This window comes from Exserohilum turcica (assembly GCF_000359705.1).
Source record: "Exserohilum turcica Et28A unplaced genomic scaffold SETTUscaffold_8, whole genome shotgun sequence".
NCBI classification, from domain to species: domain Eukaryota; kingdom Fungi; phylum Ascomycota; class Dothideomycetes; order Pleosporales; family Pleosporaceae; genus Exserohilum; species Exserohilum turcicum.
Genome location: NW_007360299.1, coordinates 1,304,509 through 1,324,108, shown reverse-complemented (window position 1 = coordinate 1,324,108; position 19,600 = coordinate 1,304,509). Strand labels below are relative to the sequence as shown.

The 19,600-nt window shown below is 55.4% G+C and overlaps 7 protein-coding genes across 7 annotated transcripts; 1 reads left to right on the top strand and 6 right to left on the bottom strand.

The window, feature by feature from the left end:
• Nucleotides 1-965: 965 nt before the first annotated feature.
• Nucleotides 966-3,054, bottom strand: SETTUDRAFT_35414 (uncharacterized protein; the record flags this gene model as incomplete). Its single annotated transcript, XM_008032498.1, has 3 exons — nt 966-1,472; nt 1,537-2,850; nt 2,908-3,054. 3 exons carry the CDS (start codon nt 3,052-3,054, stop codon nt 966-968), a joined length of 1,968 nt encoding a protein of 655 aa, XP_008030689.1.
• A 1,419-nt stretch (nt 3,055-4,473) lies between these two features.
• SETTUDRAFT_143213 (uncharacterized protein) lies at nt 4,474-8,447 on the bottom strand. The gene is made up of 4 exons (XM_008032815.1): nt 8,098-8,447; nt 7,844-8,013; nt 4,933-7,733; nt 4,474-4,881 (listed from the first exon to the last, which is right to left on the bottom strand). Exons 1-4 carry the CDS (start codon nt 8,235-8,237, stop codon nt 4,621-4,623), a joined length of 3,372 nt encoding a protein of 1,123 aa, XP_008031006.1. The 5' UTR covers nt 8,238-8,447; the 3' UTR covers nt 4,474-4,620.
• A 354-nt stretch (nt 8,448-8,801) lies between these two features.
• On the bottom strand, nt 8,802-9,916 carry SETTUDRAFT_165996 (uncharacterized protein). Its single transcript, XM_008032814.1, has one exon. The coding sequence runs from the start codon at nt 9,891-9,893 to the stop codon at nt 8,919-8,921; it is 975 nt and encodes a 324-aa protein (XP_008031005.1). The 5' UTR covers nt 9,894-9,916; the 3' UTR covers nt 8,802-8,918.
• A 513-nt stretch (nt 9,917-10,429) lies between these two features.
• On the bottom strand, nt 10,430-12,579 carry SETTUDRAFT_165995 (uncharacterized protein). Its single transcript, XM_008032813.1, has 4 exons — nt 12,420-12,579; nt 11,057-12,295; nt 10,923-11,004; nt 10,430-10,872 (listed from the first exon to the last, which is right to left on the bottom strand). The coding sequence occupies exons 1-4, from the start codon at nt 12,428-12,430 to the stop codon at nt 10,621-10,623; spliced, it is 1,584 nt and encodes a 527-aa protein (XP_008031004.1). The 5' UTR covers nt 12,431-12,579; the 3' UTR covers nt 10,430-10,620.
• A 1,238-nt stretch (nt 12,580-13,817) lies between these two features.
• On the top strand, nt 13,818-14,347 carry SETTUDRAFT_23968 (uncharacterized protein; the record flags this gene model as incomplete). Its single annotated transcript, XM_008032432.1, has 4 exons — nt 13,818-13,823; nt 13,904-13,943; nt 14,002-14,044; nt 14,212-14,347. 4 exons carry the CDS (start codon nt 13,818-13,820, stop codon nt 14,345-14,347), a joined length of 225 nt encoding a protein of 74 aa, XP_008030623.1.
• A 537-nt stretch (nt 14,348-14,884) lies between these two features.
• Nucleotides 14,885-17,362, bottom strand: SETTUDRAFT_174259 (uncharacterized protein; the record flags this gene model as incomplete). Its single annotated transcript, XM_008032812.1, has 1 exon — nt 14,885-17,362. Exon 1 carries the CDS (start codon nt 17,270-17,272, stop codon nt 14,885-14,887), a length of 2,388 nt encoding a protein of 795 aa, XP_008031003.1. The 5' UTR covers nt 17,273-17,362.
• Nucleotides 17,363-17,904: 542 nt separating this feature from the next.
• On the bottom strand, nt 17,905-19,536 carry SETTUDRAFT_98835 (uncharacterized protein; the record flags this gene model as incomplete). The annotated part of the gene is made up of 3 exons (XM_008032811.1): nt 17,905-18,902; nt 18,955-19,335; nt 19,392-19,536. The coding sequence occupies 3 exons, from the start codon at nt 19,534-19,536 to the stop codon at nt 17,905-17,907; spliced, it is 1,524 nt and encodes a 507-aa protein (XP_008031002.1).
• Between the last annotated feature and the right edge of the window lie 64 nt (nt 19,537-19,600).

Here is a 19,600-nt window from a genome sequence, read left to right as displayed (position 1 = left end):
GTAAGACTGTCAGTACGCTTGACAAAGTTGCGCGGCCAGTGGACGCCAACCTGGCCAGCGCCGCGCGCAGCCAGCAGTCTATCAGCCATATCTCGCACAGCTGCATAGGTAGGCGAAAATCCACGTAGATCCAGATGAAGTACATGATCAATTATCACCTGCTCTTCTAGCTTAGTAAGCTTCTTTAAGTTGGGCTGGCAATCGCGTCGGGCAGGCTTGCCGACGCGTCGGCGGCGGATTGTTTGTTCTGACACGTTATAGATAGCAGCAGCACTGCGATTACTCTATATCTGACCAGATTCAATAGAGGATATAGCGAGCTGGATATCTACTTCATTTAAAGCTAACTGACTAGCGTTGCGTTGAGCCATTATGTATTGAGATGAGAGAGGTGCACAAAGTTGGTGGGGTGCGGCGCTCGCTTGTACGCGGCGCTCGCTTGTAAAACACGTTACTTACGAAGCAAATCTTCCGGCCTGTGCGCTACATACTTACCAAATAAGCGCTTCCAAAACACCAATAAACTTTCGCCAGATTACCACTGTACCAGTAGTGTCCCGTTCCAGCAAACGCTACTAGAGATAAGCCTTTTTCTCACAAGTAGCTTACCTTGTCTTAGCTTTGTTGGTACTCAAATCTGATTGTACAGTACAGTAGTGTTTTATTTCCAAGTTTTGTCCAAGTAGACGTGCTGTCAAGACATGGGCTGGGAAACTGCTTAGTAGAAGTGCGCTCCTTCGTAATTGACATTGAATAACTTGATTTATGTGTTTATTTATTTTACAAAGTGCATTTACTATGCAAACGCATTATCTTCCGCAAAAAGACAATAAAATACACAAATACAACATAAGTAAAAAAAAACACAAGCGGTTCGGTATCCAGACCGCGCTCCATTGTACACAAAGAATGGAGGAAAAAAAATCGTAATATAGACTAGAAAAAGAAAAAAGAGTTGTACATAGTTACAAACTTCGCGGCGACCCAGCATACCAAGGCTCCCTATCTTGGCGCCACCCATGATGTCTTTCCTCGGGTTCATCATCATCATCATCATCATTTCGCGTACCTCGACTCTCGCCACTCAGACGCGCAGTCCCCATGACCTTATCTCTCAGTTCGTCTCTGCCAATGAGGCCGCCCTCGCTGCCCTCGCTATCCCTCACACTCCTTGGCATGCGCTCGGGGTCCCTGACAGCAGCATCCTGGTGGCTTGCGGCCCTTCGACCATTCATGGCTGCAGGCGAGCCAAAGCTTCTCTCAGCAACCATTTCCTCTTTATCGAGCATTTCAGTGACGCCTCTGCCGTTTGCATGCAGAATGATACTTTTCTTGTTGAGCGAGTGTTTGACGGGTTTCTTTGCATTGAAGATGTCGCTGATTTCCTCGAGGGTGCGGCGTCGTGTCTCGACGAAGAAGAAGTAGATGAATACGAATTCGAATATGTCCCAGAAAATGAAGAGGAAGTAGTACTGCGGGTTTTGAAAGATTAGCGTGAGGTGAGGAGAGAGAGGAAAAAGAGGCAACTATACATACCTTCCAGCCAGCCCCTGAAAACGCAATCCCCGTCACAAAAGTATTATAGAAATTCGCAATGTTGACCCAGAAATTGTAAAACGCCATGCCTTTAGCTCGCGACTCGTAGCGCAGACACTCGACGGGATACAATTGCTGTAAAGGAGTGTATCCGACACTGTAAATGAAGCCGCAGATGAAGACAAAGGCAATGACGGCTTTAGCCTGGCCGGGCCGCTTGATCTCGGGGGTTCCGTTGTCGTTGATGTAGATGGGCTTGCCGTCCGGGCCTGTCTTGAGGTTTGTGGCGACGAGGGCGCAGACGATGGCGAAGACGCCGACAAGCAGGGCAGTGGAGACGAGGAGCTGGGGGCGGCGGCCCCAGGAATCCGTGTAGATGGCACCAAATATGGCGCCGCTAAAGGAAACGACGTTTTGCATGCCGTTGTACAGGAGGCGTGTGTGGTTGTCGTTGATGCCGGCGCCTTGCAACATCGTCGGATAATAGTATGAAACTGGTCCATTTCCAGACCATTGTGAGAAGAATGCCATGGCGAGGACTAGCATAGTTCTGTAGCGGGCTTCGCGGGAATTGAACAGCTCGCGGTAGTCCCACCAGCGCTTATCTGAGCCAGTGACGCTGATATCTTCAACCATCTCCTTGTATTCGAGCTTGACAATGGGCGAGTCACGATCACCATCGCCATGTAAGCGGGCCATGGTATCCAGCGCTTCTTCGTGTCGGTCATTGGCGATAAGCCACCTGGGTGTTTCCGGCAGGAAGGGTGAGCACGAGAAGACGATGCCCGCGAAGATGAGTTGAAGCCAGACAGGGATGCGCCACGACTGTGTACCGGGAATATTGCTTGTGCCGTATGGGACAAAGGATCCTGGGATACCACCGACGTACCAAAAGGTATTGAAAATGCCAGTGCAGACACCGCGGTAGGAAGGGTGTGCCATTTCAGAAACATAGGCCGGTCCAGCGGTCGATGTGATGGCGACGCCGAAGCCAAGGACAAAGCGGCCGCCCATGAAGCCACCGAGATTAACACACGTTGCTTGGATACAGGCGCCGACGATGATGATGGAGGTACCGATGAACATTCCCCATTTTCGTCCGCGGAAGTCGGTCGCTGGACCTGCTACAAACGAACCAACCAAGTTGCCAATAGTGTAAATTGCGTACACGATTCCTGTTGTTGGGGTGCCCTCGTCAATGTTGAAGCCAAAGTAGGAACGGTACTGATGGTAGCTGTTGATGGCGCCCATGAGAGATCCATCGTAGCCGTTGATACATGAGTTGAGGGTGGCAATAAACAGGCAAAGGTACAGCTTTTTGGGGCAGTCGGTCAGTATGATATGCGGGGACACCAGACTCGTTCAACGCACCTTGAACATGGACTTTGTCCATGGCCTGACATTTGCCTTTGCCGTTGCATCGGCAAAAGCAACGTTCTGAACCTGACGAATCTGCATGCTGCTGCTGCTGCGCTCGGCATGCGAAATGCGCACCTCGCTCTTGTGCTGCTGATGCATGCTTCTATGCCGAGCGTGTCGCCACCAGAGAATGAGACAATGGGATTATCAAGCGACAAGGCGAGCGGCCCCTGGGGAATGTAACAATGAAGCCGTCTCGATGCCCCAAGAAGCCGACGACGTCGGCACCTGCATGTCAACCACCAACATAAAAAGCAGGAACAGGAACACAGAGGGCTTGTGGGGTGCGTGGAGCATGGCAAGAGAAGCAATTTAATTTAATCAAGCCATGGACGCGATCCATGCATTCGAGAGCTTCTCCCCGGTAGGCAAATCACCCACCAGCAGCACTCAGGCATCCCGGTTCTTAGGCTGCTGCAGACTGGTAGGTTTTGCTTGGTTGCACAGTGCAAGGGGTTGAGCGGGCCCGTCTTGGTGTGGCGCGTGACGGCCGGGTATTTGCACCTATTCAGCCTCGCTTGGGTGTTGGGTGGGAGCAGCGATTGGTGTGCTGCTTATGAGATAGCATGTACCCAATCTGCTGTTGGAGTGGGAGAGCCCTCGGCGGCTGCTGTGCTTGCATCTGACTGCGTCTGTGGCTGGTGTTGGTGGAGATGGACACTTGGACGTCGGGTGTTGGTGTAAGGTAGATGCTAGCAGGCTGGCCTATACCATTGTTAGAGACTGAGACGCCCGGCTGCGCACAAGACTCCGAGGAAAGAGAGAAAAGAGAGCATATCCAGGCCGCCTGGCGTTTCCACGCCGCATCCTTCGTCGCGCAACCCTGCCTGCTGTTTGGTGCGGCGCAGCAACCAGTGCGCCATCACGCGCCTTGACCCAATCCCGAGGAGCTGGCGCGTCGGGCGCGGTAACGAGCATCAGTGAAGCGCGTCGCAAGTGCCGGTGCTAGTCGTAATGAAGACGAGGGGGGTCCTTGTGTGTGTCGGCATGGAGGCATTGGCATGGTAGAAGACGAAGACGGTGGGACCGGACCGTAGCCTCACGCCAGCCGTGGGCCCAGGCTAGCGGTCCGAGGAATCCGGGGAAGAGCAGCCCGAGCAAACCAAACGCGAACAGACCATTGTTTGACATGTTTTCCAACCCTCGCAAGGCTTTGCTGACACAGGCTCACGCTACACGCTGCGTTGCTGGAAGAAGAGCTGCTGACGACCGCTGCATAATGCCCCAGCACGACTGCGACCGCTCCCTCAACATGGCCCTCGTCACGCCATTTTGCCACGCCCGCAATTCAAATCTACGCATATTGACCCCCACCATGCCTCCCAATATCACGCCCCTGCACATACCGATGCATCCCCCACAAGACCCCAAGATCTACATGCCGTGTGATCACTGGCATTCGGCGGCCCAGATACACTGTCCAGGGTTGCGGGCCACTTGTGCACGCCAACGGCCCTTCGAGAACACACGGCACTCAACATGCGACACGTCATAGCACGCAAGCGTACGGCATAGAAAGAAGAACCATCTGGCTATTATACATGCATCCTTAGTCTAAAGTAGGCAGTGGGGAAAGGTGACTCTACAAGCCTCCCTACAACCTGTGATGAATGCAAACGCTGCCGTCGTCCCCTGCCACGCACACACTATCCTCTCTTTACCCGGTTACTCGTCATCGTCGGGGTTAGTGTCCGACTCGTACATGAACTCGCTCGGGGTTGATGCTTCGGCCTCGCCTTCGTACACCATATTGTCAGTGACCGGCGCTGCTGCAGTTGTTACCGAAACGCCTTCTGGTGCTTGCTCGCCAGACGAGCCGGACGCGCCAGGGGCAGGTGCAGGTGCAGCCTTCTTTACCTTGAGCTCCAGGAGCGTCTTCGGCTCTGAAGGCTTGGTGTCGATGAGAAGGATGACACCAAGAGTTGGCTGCAAATACGTTAGCCTGCGTGCCCCGCCTACACATTGTATACACCTTACCTTCTTGACTGGTACATATCGCTCACTCGGGAAGCTAATGTACTTGGTTTGTGGCGGCAGTACACGCGACATGTTCTCCAGCTCGTAGCCAACCTTCTCCTTTTCCGCCTTCTTCTTCGACGACGACTCGACAGCCTGTCCTCCCTCGGCCTTGTCAGCGTCTTCCTTCTTGGACTCTTCATCAACCTCCATCTTGTCGTCGTCGCCCGATGGCTTGGGTGTCGTGGGCGTGTGGTCGACGTCCATGCTTTCCCTCCGCCTTTGACGCTCCTTGACCATCCGTCGTCGCTTATCTTGCGCCGTCGTCGACAAGACCGCAGTCTTGATCTTCTCCGGCGCCTCCTCTGCCTTGACTTCTGCGTCTGGAGGGTAGTCGAACATGCTTGGTCGCGTGTTGCTGTGGAACTTGAACGATGGGATCTCCAGCTCCTGGTCGAGGCCAATGACCGCGGTAGGCGTGAAGCTGAGAGACAAGAAGTGCGTCAAAGGGAACCAGTACCAGTACTGGGTGAAGACAGCCATGCCGACAATGGCAGCCATGTTCAGATTGCCAGTCGGCGTCTGCAGACCAATTGTGCAATTCCGGCCTCCAGCATCGATGATACCGAGAGCAAGAGCGCATCCAAACTTGGCCATGGCGTCTTCATGACGGTCGCCAATAACCTTGGCCAGCTGCTTGCGGATCGATGCTACCTTGGGGTTCATCGCCTCGTTTTGCTGTACCATGATCATGGACAGCGCGATCAAAGCACCCTGGCGAACAAAGTCGGTAGAGTCCTTCATCATGGGCTCAAGGAGATCAACGGCCTCGGGAAGCCCAGTTCCAGCGCACGCGATACCGAGAGCCATCGTGGCTCCGTAGCGGACATGAGGGTTGTACGACTCGGCAAGGAGTTCGACCATGCGAGGAACACTGCCAGGCTTCCGGAAAAGGATAAAGCCCAAGCTCATGACGGCGACTCGTCGTACATCGTCGCTCACATCACTGACTGCAACATGCAACAATCTTCGGACAGCCTTGTTGCTGCCTGTGCCGCAGTATGCCAGAGCAATGGTCATGATTCCTCCGTATCGCAGCGTTGGGTCTGGGTCGTCGAGAAGACCGTTGATAAGCTCATCGGCTGCCTCTTGGCGGCCATACATGATAAGCGCCATACCCATGGCAAGACCCCGGACAATCTTCTCGTGCTGCGTGTCATGCGCATACTGAATCATGTCTTCGAGTGCCTTGATGTTGCCAGTGCCCAGCATGACGAGACCCATCGACAGACCGACGGCTTCACCGTTGATGGCAGAGTCGGTGTACAGTACGTTCTTGAATGCCTCAAAGATCTCCTCAGAGCCAGTGGCCATGCCTGCGACACCAAGACCCAGCGCACCACCATGCTGGATGACTTCTTCGGACGCATTTTGGAATTGCTTCAGGAGCAAGTCCAGAACGTTGCTTCCGTGGTTGGCGTAGATCAGACCAAGGGCATACAATGATCCACCTTGCTCGTAGTGCGAGCCTGACGAAACACTGTCCTTGGGTAGGTATGGCTCCAGGAGCTTCTGGCCCTGGGTAATGTTGCCGCGGTGAATGACACCCAAAGCAGCGGTTGCTGAGAACTTTGACCAATTGACCGCCTTTCCTAACCACTCCAAGTTCTCTCGGAAAAATGTGTCGTTGGTGGTGCCTGCATTCATGAAAGCGTTCGCAAAGGTGACACTCGAGTGGAAAATCGAGTTTCTTGCCTCCAAGCTGTCGCGAACCTTGTTCAAGATAGCCTTGTCTGTGCGGTTGTTCCTGTACAAGAACTCGAGGTTGAGCTCGATGCTCTTTGTTCCACGGAGAATATAGCGTACAGAGTCGAACGCCTTGAGTTGCTCCTCGCTGAAGTCTGACTCCTTTGCATGTCCGGCTGAGACATTGCTGGTGTCAGCATTCGCAAGCAGGGAATCTGATTCGCCTGCTTCGTTTGACCGAGACTTTTGGATATCGCCGTTAGCGGCGGTCTCGTCCTTCTCAGCAGCAGGCAGCTCTTCCATGACCTTGCTCAGGAACTCTTGTGTACCGTTCTCGTAAAGATCAAACGAGATCTGGTATGCGACAGCACGCGACTTGTCGTCGCCACGCTCAATGAGCTGGCGAACAAGTTTGGAAGCGAGACCATGCTGGTTAAGATAGACGACGCATTTAGCAATGGAAAAATAATCGGGGTTTGGAATCTGGTCGTCGTTGAGTAGATCCAGGATCAGGCGAAGAATCTCGTTCCTCAGGCCACGCTCTTGTACAACGTTCATGCAGATGTCGAGAACGTACTCCATCAAGTCTTCGCTCTGTGCGGACGGTTGCGCAGGCTTCTTGCCCTGCTTCTTTCCATCCTGGCTTGCTCGGACTATCGATTCGCGCAAGACTTCCAGATTTCGCGCCTCGATGGCGATTCCTACAACCTGCTTGTAGTTGCCACTCTCGTAGCAACTCTCAAATATCCGCTTTACCGTGCTGTGTAGGTTCTTCTGCACGTTTCGCTGCAGTACCATCGGAGTAGGGTGTGCTCCAGGTACACCCGCATTGCCTCCGCCGGGCACGGTGGGGTCGAATGTGGACGAGTCCTCCCGAGAGAGGAGCGACTTGGATGGCAACGCGGACTGTGAGAAGGGCGTTATCGGCGACGCCAAGCTAGCTGAAGTGCTGGCCCCGCCAGCAGCGTTTCCGGAAAACGATGTGCTCAGCTGTGGGGGAGCTTGGCTCGCCTTGCTCACTGGCGTCGGGGGGTTGTGCATAACTGACAGCGCAATGTACGTATCTAAGCATTTTGCTACAAAAAAGCAAGTCAGCCATCGATTTCCAAGCGACAACAAGCCCAATGCTTCAAAGGGGAGGAGGAACAGGGTTCAAGGACCGGCTCCAATGATTGTGGTGTCTTACCCAGTATCGTCTCCTCAAACTCCGCGGCCTTGTGGATGTCGAAAAGCTTGCCCGCACCCAGCGCGAAGACCATGCTCTCATTGTACTCTTGCAGCTGGTAGTATACCTTTGCCGCGACTAGGGCCGCAAGCTCTCGCTCGGGAAACGACTCATCTTCATAGAGGGCTTCACTGTCAGGCAACCACGTTAGCAGCTGGACTGTGACGATGCCTTTCCCAACAAAAAGTGCGTGACAGCATATCGGAGCTTCTTACATTTGACTGACCGAGCCCGCGACCTCTGGCCACAGCAAGTCGATCTCCTCGTTCAGCCGCTGGAGAGCGAACGAGCGCAGGGCTGGATCTGGCTCGGAGAGGTAGCCCACCACACCGGCGGCAGATGTAAGGCCGACCATTGTGTTGTGCTTGGCAGAAACAAAACGGGTGTCAATGTTGGTGAATGGCCGTCCGCGATACTCAAGAGAGAGGGAGCTGTTGCGGAAGTGGGTGGAAGGCGATGGAGCTGCGCAGTGGCGCCTGCGGGCTTAGCCTGCGGTCAAAGGATGAGGTGGGGCCGTGTTGCGTGGGGGATCTATAGACGCGGTCGCAGTGAAAGAGAGACGAAGATGTAAAGTGGGAGAGAGGTTGATGGGGGATGGCGAGACGCCGTCGTGGGTTGTGTTCGGGGATCGTGTACGTGATGGTCTAAACACAGCTCGTGCGGAAGCGGCGACCCTGGTCCACTCAACATGACATAATACGCTAGCTGCACATCACTCCCACGATAAGCTCCCGACGCGCTGCACGCCTCACTTGGGGACTGGGCATCAGAGGAGGCTTTGTTTGTTTGTTAGGAATAATGTTCTCGTGAGAATTGCGGAACTGGCACAACTGGTGATGATTCACATGACTGGGCGGTGGTGGTCAAAGCAGCAAGTCACCGTACGGCTGAAAGCAGTGTAGTGAGAACCGGGTATCGTGTTTTAAAAAAGCACTAAATAACTCCTGACGATGCTGGGTCCCAAGTGTGGTGCTTCGTCGTATATCTTCCAAACGCCCAGGATGAAATGATGTTAATATTACAGTCTGCAGGCCGTTCAAGCACCAGGGCCAGCGGGCGTAATCTCACGCGACAAGACTCGCAAGTTGTTCATCATGCCGCTGATCAAGCTCTCGAACTTGGTGGGCTCTTTCCGCCGAATCTTGTCTGCCTCTGCTATAAGCACGCCAGAGTCAAGCTCCAGCTCCAGCTCGTGGTTCTTGCTCGGCCCTTGCGAAACTTGCGTAAGATCGACCTGGTAGGCGCCCAGCCACGAGTATGACATGCGATCCTTTTGCCGTTGCATGCCCTCGGCCGTCTTGCCGCTCTCAACGGCCGGCACAAGACTCTCAACGGGGCCTGGAAAGTCGATTTCCAGGTTGATGCCAATGCGGTAGTCCCACTCTGTTCTCGGCGAGCTGACTTCGAGGTTGGCTATCCGGTGTTTGATGATGGCACGCAGGAACTCGCCAGTGTTTTTGTCGCGCGTGACGCGAACCCGCTGGCGGCCGCCGGCTGCGCTGATGAGACGCTGGACTATCGGGTTCAGCTGGCTAAAGCCTTGCTGGTCGAGCTCGTAGAACATGTCCGTCTCGTAGGTATGCCGGTAATTGATTGGGGGCCGCGGGGCGCCCGGCGCTTTCGACTGCTGCACTTGAGCATTGAGAAACAAGTTCATACGCTTGTGTTGTTGCGCCGTCATGGTACTCTCAAACTTAACCTCGAGGACCTCGGTATTCAAAACAGTCTCTGTGCGCCAAAACCCACGGAGTCGCTGATCCGTCTGCTTGTCTATGATCTGGCCCCAGCGCGCTTCCACCTCCAATTGCACCTTGGGGTCGGCGACGGCGTTGCGCACGACCTCGTTGTTGACAGCCGTGTTCCATATGAAGTCGCATACGGTGCGTGACACGTCGTCGTAGACGTGGGCGTCGTTGGAAATGGGGCGCTCGAAGCCGGCCAGCTCGCGGGAGGCCATGGCTGGGGGCGGAGGGCCGGCCTCGAGCGACGAATGGCCGTTTCGCTCGGCCATGGGCGACGGCTGGGGGCGCGGTGGAGGAGGCTGCGCGTGCGGATGGGATGGAGCTGGCGGCGGCGGCGGCGGCGGACGCGCCTGTTGGCGCTGCTGGTCTTGCAGCTGCTTGAGCTTGGGCGGGAGTTCTTCGCCCTCGCGATAGGCCCAGATGGGCTTTGGGTCGTGGCGCTTGCGCTTGAGCGACATCTGCTTATGTTTGGTTTTAGGCGGCGGCGTAGGCAGCGTTGCGGCAAAGGGGACGGGTGACGAGGCGGCGGTGGAATGGGGGTTGGAGAGTGAAAGTGAACGACGCGGCAACACCGTTGCGTCGCCATCATGATTCACTAGCGCAGATATATCCATGGTGGGTGTGGTAGGGTTGTGCGTCGGTCAATGTACTCACCATTGTGTCGTCGAGGCTAGTGTTGCTGGCGCACGGCCCCGTGAGCAGAGTGACCCTGGCTTCGTCGTGGCAGAGCCTCTCGCGCTCGATTGGATGTGCTTCTAGGCTTTGTCGTGCCTAGCATGTACCCGTCACTTGGCCGGATTGAGATGAGAGCGTAAGGTGTTCATTAAGACATCTGCCTGCCTCCGCTAGTGTCTACTCCAAATCTTGTGTTCATGCGCCAGACCGTCATTTGCTTTGACGAGTCATGTATATGCACTTTGTGCAGCCCTCTCTCCACGCGTTCACCCCCCTCCCCCCTTCTGGCAAATATAGATGACGCCCCGTCCCAGCCTATATTTATGCGTCCTGGTCAAGGCCCAGGTCTTCCTGCGCCGGCACGATGCGCAGTGTGTTTGTGTGGCCCATGCCGCCTCTCCAGCCTTGCACACACACGACCGGATCACCCTTGCTAAGCACTCCGAGCTTAATCGCATTCATGATACCCCACTTCAGCCGGCGGTCCACGTCCTCCTGCCATGGCTCCGTCTTGAAGTCTGGCTTCTCCTCGGGGAAATAGAATGGGTACACACCGCGGTACAGGTGCGAGTACTGCTCGCACGTTAGTCGTGGGGATTCCTCGTATTCGGGGAAAAACTTACCCTAGCCGCCATGGCGTTTCGCGTAACCATGATGATGGGGCAAACTGGACGGTACTTGGACACCAGGCGCGCCGTAGTACCACTGGCACACGCACATTAGTAATTGCACCCGCACAAACTTTGGGGCCTCTCACCTTGTCGTCAGGACCAAGATGGCTCCGGCATTCTGCTCCAGACTAGCGCTGACGGCTGCCATGGCGCAGGTCTCCGTGGTAGGGCAGGGCACAGGCGCGAGCTTCCTCAGCTCGTCGAATGCGTTGACGTATGGAATCGCAACTTCAGCGAGCAGGCATGTCTCGTGCATCATGGTAACGGCCTCGACGGGGTAGTCGCCCTTTGCCGTCTCGCCCGACAACATGACACAGTCGGCACCGTCAAGCACAGCGTTGCCCACGTCGCTCACCTCGGCACGAGTTGGGCGTGGGTTGTACGTCATTGACTCCAGCATCTGCGTTGCGCAGATGACGGGCTTGCCGGCAATGTTGCACTTGGTAATCATCATCTTCTGTGCAATGAAGACCTGGCTGGGAGGAATCTCGATACCAAGGTCACCACGGGCAACCATGACACCGTCTGTCTCCCTCAGAATCTCATCAAAGTTGTTCACACCCTGCTGGTTCTCGACCTTGGCAATGATCTGGATGTCCTTGCCCTCCTCGCCGAGCACCTCACGGATAGCGGTGATGTCACTGCCGCGGCGGATAAACGACGCAAAGATCATGTCGACCTTGTTCTTGACACCGAACTTGAGATCGGCCTTGTCCTTCTCCGACAGCGGGGGAAGATCAATGTCCGTCTTGGGCAGGTTCACACCTTTCCTCGACGAGATCTTGCCGTTGTTGACACACTTGCACTTGAGCGTCTTGTCGTCAACAATCTCGAGCACCTCGAACGAGAGCACACCGTCGTCGACGTAGATTGTGCGGCCGACCTCAATCACCTTGGTGATGTTCTTGTAGTCGACGTACATGTTCTTGTCGTCAGAAGCCGTGGCGTATTGCTCATCGGTCGTGATGTTTATGACGGCGCCAGCCTTGATGGGGATATCGGCATCGCCCACGGTGTTACCCGTGCGGATCTCGGGGCCCTTGGTGTCGAGGGCAATGGCAAGCGGCCTGCCGGGCTGTGTCCTCTCGGCCTCGCGCGCATTGTCAATGACAGACTGGTGGTACTCGTACGAGCCATGGGAGAAGTTCATGCGGACGACATTGAGACCGACTTTGCGGAGCGAGTTGATCTTCTCGGCCGAGTTGGTCTTGGGGCCAATGGTGCAGATGATGGAGGTTCTCCGGTACTGCTTGGCCGGCGTGTACTCAGTGTTGAGCTGGCTGAGCCACTCGATCCTGGTCCTGCCGGAGTTGAGGTGGTCTAGACTATCGTGGTGTCAGTGATGTGTAGCATGGCGCGGCGCAGCCACCAGTATGCATGTATGCCGGCTTGCACCCAGCATTGCCATTGCCATTGCAAGCCGTGTGTAAAAAGACGGGCTGTACGTACGCGTTCGCCATTGTCTACGTCTAGTAGTATGTGGGAAGAGGATGGAAGAAGGGCGGAGAGGCAGAAGAGGTCTTGTGAAGCGAGAAGACAAAGTCGCTGCAGCGGAGTGCGGGGCCGGTCGAGCAGCGTTCAAGGGCACTCTTATTGGAACGGTGGCGGCTGCAGAGCAGGAGGAGGAAGAGGGAAAGAGGAGGGCAATGTGGCTCCAGGAGAATGGCGCGCGACGAGTTTATCTTGTGCTGCAGCCGGGCTACGGGTTTTGTTGGCTGTTGAGCGTGTTTTGGAGGGGCATTAGCAGCGGCGCTAGTAATGCTGCTTTAGTACGTGGGGCGGTGCCCTGAGCGGCGGCGGCACGTTTGGATACAAGAATTGGAAACAGCATGGGATGCAGCGCAGGGCTTGGAAAAAAAGAGTGGGCTTAATAACAGAGTTTCGTCCGCGCTGACCGGCCTGCTGATCAGATGGTTTGATCCTCCAAGTCCAGACCCATGGTGGTTGCTAGCCACGCCCAGTGCTGCCTCGAAACCACCCACGTTGCAGCGCCATTGCACCCCAAGCATCCCGCCCAGATAAGCCCTCGCACGCAAGCTGCTGCTCAGGCAAATTGGCAATCGCCACACCGGAGGCCCATGTTCGTCTGGCGGCGCTGGCTGTTAGTGGCTCCTCGGGGCGGCGTCGAGTTTCGAAGCGCGGCCGGCTGCTGGCGTCCCGCCGTGTTTTTTCGTTGTTTTTTTCCTGCAGTGGTTCTGCCCGCGTGGAGTTGGGTCGCGGCCCTGGCAGCTGGTGGGAGGGGCCATGGGGGGCAGAGGCCTGGTTATATATCAGCTGGCTGTATCGTGGCCCGCTCCTACATCACCCGCGGCTGCTCCGCATGGCCGTGATGCCCGAGGTTCAAAGAGAATGTGGTTGCCGGCCTGCGCCTGGAGCGAGCACGAGGCGCTCGAGGGCGAGGGTAGGCTGTAGGTGCAGGCCGCGTCCCATGTCGCCGCCGGTATGCACCACCAAGCAGCAGCAGCAGCAGCAGCAGGCCATGTGTAGTCGTCACCTCTGCGAACACACGAGTAATGCATGGCACGACCGGTAGTCAGACGCTCCTCCACCTTGGCCCGCTGCCCCTACACCTAGTCGCTGGTAATAGCCGTCAGTCCAGACGCCCCGGACAAGGGAGCCCTGGTGTCGCATGCCAGCGCAATCACATGCGCCGAGTGACTAAGGTCCGGTAAAGGCACCAGCCACACACGACTCTCCACCTCTCTACACCGCATCCTTCCCCCCAAACACCCTCGCCCACTGCAACAACACCCATAGCCGAACACGCCATCTGAACAGCGATCGCCCGCCCTTCCTCCCCCATAACCTAGCTCCGCACCGACCCGTACACTCCACACCCTGCCCAATATGGTTGTACGTAGCCCGCTCCGCCTCCGCCTCCGCGCCCGTCGCTCCGCCGAGTCGCATTCTCAGACGCTTACACTCACCTCCAGCTTGGCAAAGTCGCACACTACGCCTTTGATGCCGTGCTAAGTACGTGCACACGGCGAGCCCACCCCATCTCCCAAACCCGCAGCTGACGCCGTTACAGTCTCCGCCTTCCTCGCCGGCGTCCGACGCTCAACTGGCCTCACGTATGTCCGCCCGCCCCTTGTCCGTTTCCTTCTTTGCCAGCGCAGCCGACCAAGCCCCTCTGCGTCGAGCACAACACACACACACACACACACACACGCCCGCCCGCCCCATGAATCGCCGCCGTTGAACACAAAAGTCTAGAGCTAAAGCTAAACCCCAGACCCAGTCTCAAGTCAGATTCCCTCAGCGAAAACCCCAGCGCCCAAAAGTGGTTTGAAAACTACCTCTGGGTCGGCGAGACCGTCATGGACCAGAGCGTCGCCTTTTTCGGTGCGAGCTCATACTTTGAGCGCAAGCGGTAGACGGTCCTCCCCACATACGTAGCACCTCGAGCGGAGAGCAGTTGGGCAATCGAGAGAGACAGGGAAGGCGACCCTTGCGGAAACAGAGTCTGCGGGGGCGGAAGGAAGCTTAACCCGTTCCGAGTGGAAAACGAAAATCAAAAAGAAAAAAAGCAAGGAAGGAAAGAGACACAGGCTACGAGAGAAGCGTGGAGACGTGGACATGGTCTGTGGAGGAATGCATGGCTGGGGTATAGCGCACTACGACTCGGTACGGGACGAGGAGCGTAGACGATGCGGACTCGAATCTTTTTTTTTTCGTTTCGCTCTGTAGGCGGACGGCGTTGGAGGCGCTAATCTCATCGTCGGATTCAACGCTACGAATGTTCGCCGTTTGCATGATGTCGACGCTCTGCTTGCTCCATGTGACCTAACATTGCTACTTGTAACCATCTGCTTGGCTATCATACTCTGCAGACGACACGACACGGCACGACACGAGACTAAACTAAACGCTTCCTAACCCAGCCATGCTTCCCCCGCATGCAAAGTAGACGGTTACGTCCTCCGCTTGAACCTGAACCCAGTCTCCTCATCATCGCTCTCCTCATCCCTCCGCCCAAACCTCCCTTTCTTGGCAGGCGGTCCGCTCGCCACTCCCGATCCCCTCTTCCTGCCCCTCTGCGTCTGCGTCGCTTCAAGCTGCGTCTCGGCAATGCGCTGGGTCCTCCCGCTACTCCGCTGCGTGCGCTCTCCAGGCACTTCCTCGTCGTCGGGCCCGCTGTCCTCGACATTGATAATCTCGTGCCGAGGCTGAGACTGCGATGCGTGCTTCCGGCGATCGAAGCCGCCGACCTCCGGTTCGGAGTCCGAGGCGTCTGCCCGACGACGGTCATGGCGGTCTCGGCGGCTCTCGAGCGACCGCGACGAGGGCTCGACGTCTTCGAGGAAGAAGGCGTCGCCAATGCCAAAACCCTTCTTCGGCGGTGCCTCTTCCAGCGTCACAATGACCTTGTGTGCTTGAACGCCGTGCTCGGCTCCGCGACGACGGAACTTTTTGAAATTCTTCCGACCGTTCCACTCGGGATTCCAGCGCTCGCTGTTGACTCTGCCGTGGTTCCGCGCCGTGTCTCTGTTCCGTCGGGGTAAGATGTCCATTTCCTCGACTTGTGCCAAGTTCTTGAGCTCGGAGATGTCGATGCCTTGGAGCGCCTCCCGCAGGTTCTCCTCATCCGCTTTGCGCCGATCCTCCTCTTCTTTGATCCGCTGCCGCGTGTGTTCACGGATGTTGATGTCTTTCTCCGCCCGGGCCTTGATTTTGTTTAGTCGCGCCAGTGCATCTACGCCTTTGGTGTTTGACTTTTGCACCGGTCCGCCTCCGGGCTCGACAGAGGCCGACAGAGCCCGAGTGGCTGCTCGTTGCTTTCTCATCTTTGCCGCAGTCGGGAATAGGGCGTCCATTTGTTCCTCCTTTTCAACACTATCTTGGACGTGTGATTGGGGAGTGGACTGGGACGCTATCATTATTGGTGCCATGTGAGTAGCCTGCTGCACATTTTCCGCTTGAGCATTCTCGACCTTGACCTTCTTCTTCGGGATCGGTTCGTCATCGTCAAAACCAGTGAAGCGGCTAGTCTTGGGTCGCTGCATTCGTTTCCGTGGGTTCGTCTTTGCAGGTTCTTCTGCTGGCGTCGTACTCTCTTCTGCGACTCGCAAAGGTGTTGCAGACCCAGACGTGGGAGTTCGTGCACGCACAGAATGTCGAGTTACAGCAGAGTCTGGTGCAGATGCAGTTGATGGCACCTCAATAACTTCTGCAGGTGGTCGTTGAAGTGGTGCTCGGTCTTTTGTGATAATCACATCAAGAAACTCGTTCTGCAAGATGGAGCGTTGACCCAGTGTTCGATCAACTCCAGTCACAAAGCTAGCAGCCCATTCTTCCATTGCTTCAGGGTAAGCTGGCAACCGCACTGTTATAACGGGAAGCTTGTCGCCAGGCTTGCCACGTCGTTTCTTGCCCGCGACGCTATGCACGTAGTCGACATATTCGTCCACTGTTGTTTCGCCTGGCCGGACGTCATATAGCAACGCCTTGCCACCTCCACCAGTGACAAACTCAAGCAAGCTACTGTACTGGCCTTGATCCAGAAAAACAAACGTGAGGCCTGAGAAGACCTCTGATCTTGATGGATCGGGCAGCAGCATTTCCTGTGGGCGGGCGACTGGCTCTGCACCTGCTGCTGGTATGTAGTCCTTCTCAGCTGGCCACCAACTGTCAAAGTCCTCTTCCAGTTTTGAAGGTATATAGTTTTGTTCCTCGTCGACCGATGCTGTTGCCACACGTAGAATTGCTTCGAGGAATTCTGCAGTGACAATGTGTTTGCCAGACGTCAGGCCCGAGAGGACTTTGGGCAGGTTGCGTTTCGCTGATACAACATGGGTTGTCTTGTCGAATACGAAATCGGTTGTCGTCTTGATATCGAGAGAGTGTAATTGCGTGCTACGCGCTTTGCCGTCCCTCGACTCCTTGGACGCATAGGTACACACCATTGGGCGCCAGACAATCTTGAATGGCGGATAGCCTTGCGCCAACCGAATGGTATGCTCTGTTCCCTTCAGTATCTCGCTACTGTATGTAACCGTCCCATCTTCTGCCTTCTGGCTCTTCAGCGTATTCTTCTCATCAATTGTCGTTCCTTGCCGGCAGCTGAGATCAGTAACCTCGATTTGCGACCTTTTGTGAAGCTTGGTGCCGTCCTCTGGTGCCACCTCGTAGACCTTGAGCATGACATGCTTTCGCGACACCGCCTTGTTGTCAATCTTCCAGTTCCTCCCCTGTGGGCCATCTTTATCAGCAGACCTGGTCCGACCGAAGAGCTGCTGTGACCCCGGGCGCAGCCATACGCGCTTCCCTCCAAAGAGGCTCTCGTGCTCCAAGAACCACATTGCTGCGGTCTGTGGTGGAGCGGCTTATCAATAACCGGGAGGCAGTTTGTTCGATGTATTGCGCATTTCGGCTCTCATAGGAGATCTGCGCTCGTTCTCGGGGGGTGATGTGGCCGACGTGTGCCTAGCGGGCTGAAGTGCGCGGGTCGTCGAGTGCTGACGCGCTGTCATGTGAGACGCTAGCGCGGCAGTTCCCCTCCACTTCCGCCAACCGCTGTCTATAGTAGTCACCACCAATCCGACTCTCTTTTGTGACAATCTGTGAATACTCATGCATCTGCCTATTTTATGTTCACTCTGGCCTCAGAAATTCAGAAAATTCGCAAGGGACATTTGTATTCACTGTACATCTACGTATCTACTCCTTCGTCACCCCTTCAAGCCCAAAGACAAATTACAGAGCCTTTGAACTTTGTGTCGTGCAAAATACTGACGCGCCAGTTAACTGTCTGGCATATCCATCGCTAGACATTGTTCATACACATCATCTCCCGACCTGCAACAAAGAAATTCGTCGTTGTACCTTCAAACTCCCACCATTCATATCAGAAACATATTTCTCAAGTATCATCAAGTCATCAGACGATGGAAGACCACTTTGAAAACCATTCATCCACCCCTTCTCTCCTTCGTCACACCTTTTCCTGGGTTCCATTTTGCAGAACTTCCCGTCTGGCTTGCATGGCCTGTTTAGCGGCAGCGTTGTTTTCGCGCTCCTTCTGGATCCGTTCGGCATACTTGCTTCGACCCCTGATCTTTGGTCCTGATCTGTAAATCCAGAATACCGGAATACAAGTGCAGACTGAGATTGCAAAGAGCACCCAAGTCGAATTCACGACACCAAGGTTCTTGTACATTGGGCCGGTATAGAAGGAGCAGATACCAGCAAGGACGTCTCTAGCAAAGCCGTTGCCACCGGTAGCCGAAGCAGAATACTCACCTCCGTAAGCGGCTACCATGTAATCGATCGTAGCAAAGTAGATGGCGAGATTGGCGCATCCTATGAGTACTGCGAAGATGAGCGGTGCGATCCAGGGAAGAGGCGGGCCAGTCACAACGAAGGCTGATCCGAGTAGACCAATTGGCAGTAGCAGCACAATCCAGCGGAGAGCTGATAGACGACTCTCAGGACTGAGTACCGTGCCCCTCTTGCGCATTTGGTTGTGGCGGCGAATGACGGGGAAGTATATGGCTGCCGCCAGCCAGTAGCCGATGAAGAGAGCAAACAGTGCAAGACCGAGCTGGCTGGGTGTGAATCCCCACCCAGACGTGCCAAAGACAAAGCCGTACGATTCTAGGAAGCTGAAGATGAGCGCGTCGCTGAACCCACTGAGCAGCGACAAGAAGCCAACAATTGGTTCGCAGATGAGCATCTTGTACGGACGGCCCATGACGCTTCCTACCTTGTTCCAATTGAGCTTTTCGTGTTCAGTGGGCCCAACAACATTGTCGTCTGGATTTTGCTTGCGTCTTCTCTTCGCTTCTCTGTTGAGCATAATCGTGGCTCTAGTTTCCGGGACGTAGCAGGCATGGATGATCTGGACAGTGGCTCCAAGCATAAGCTGAATCCAGAAGTTCCAGCGCCAGTTAAGGTACTGCTCAATCGGGCCACCGCAAATGCCACCGATGACTAGCAAGTATTAGTATACAAAATTCAACCGCAAATGGGGGAGTCGACGTACCTGAACCCAGACAGCTCCACAGACCGACCCAGAGAATTGGCAATTGCTGATCTTCAGGGTCAAACATGTCTGCAACCATGCCGAGAGTCACAGAGCCGCCTGCCGAGCAGAGACCTCCAAGGAGACGTGCAGCCAGTACCTGGTACCAGGAGGTACTGGCACCGGCAAGTATTTGCCACAAGTTGACGGTGAACAACGACAGCTGCATGATCGGCCAGCGGCCAAACTCCTCAGACCAAGGTGCCCAAAGCTCACATCCAAGCCCGTACAAGATCAAGAACCAAGCCATTCCGGCCCTGGCGTTGGTGAAGTGGTTGGTCCCGAGGTTGTAGTGAGCGTTGAGGCCGTCAATAGCATTGGAGTAGACGGCTGCGTTGAAGTCTGTCTCATGTCAGTCTAGGAGCTTCAATACTGCGGAGATGAATCAAGCCACTTACTCATACTGGTCTGGCACAGGCCCACAACAGTCAAGATCTGCCACTTCTTCTTTGTAGAGAATATGTATCCTGTTTTCTCTACACTATTCGCTTCGTTAAGCGTGTGGGGCTCACTGGAATCAGCTTCGGTGCTGCGTGTCGGCATCATCTCTATTTCGTTGTCTGCTGTCTTCTTGGGCTGAGCAGATGCGCTCGAGCTTGCGTCGCTT

Coding starts and splice junctions, on each gene's coding strand:
- SETTUDRAFT_143213 (XM_008032815.1), bottom strand. CDS start 8,237: ATGGTCGGCCTTACATCTGCCGCCGGTGTGGTGGGCTACCTCTCCGAG. Junction 8,014..8,097: donor GCGGGCTCGGTCAGTCAAAT/GTAAGAAGCTCC, acceptor GTTGCCTGACAG/TGAAGCCCTCTATGAAGATG. Junction 7,734..7,843: donor GTTTGAGGAGACGATACTGG/GTAAGACACCAC, acceptor GCTTTTTTGTAG/CAAAATGCTTAGATACGTAC.
- SETTUDRAFT_165996 (XM_008032814.1), bottom strand. CDS start 9,893: ATGGCCGAGCGAAACGGCCATTCGTCGCTCGAGGCCGGCCCTCCGCCC.
- SETTUDRAFT_165995 (XM_008032813.1), bottom strand. Junction 11,005..11,056: donor ATCTTGGTCCTGACGACAAG/GTGAGAGGCCCC, acceptor TGCGTGTGCCAG/TGGTACTACGGCGCGCCTGG. Junction 10,873..10,922: donor GAAACGCCATGGCGGCTAGG/GTAAGTTTTTCC, acceptor ACGTGCGAGCAG/TACTCGCACCTGTACCGCGG.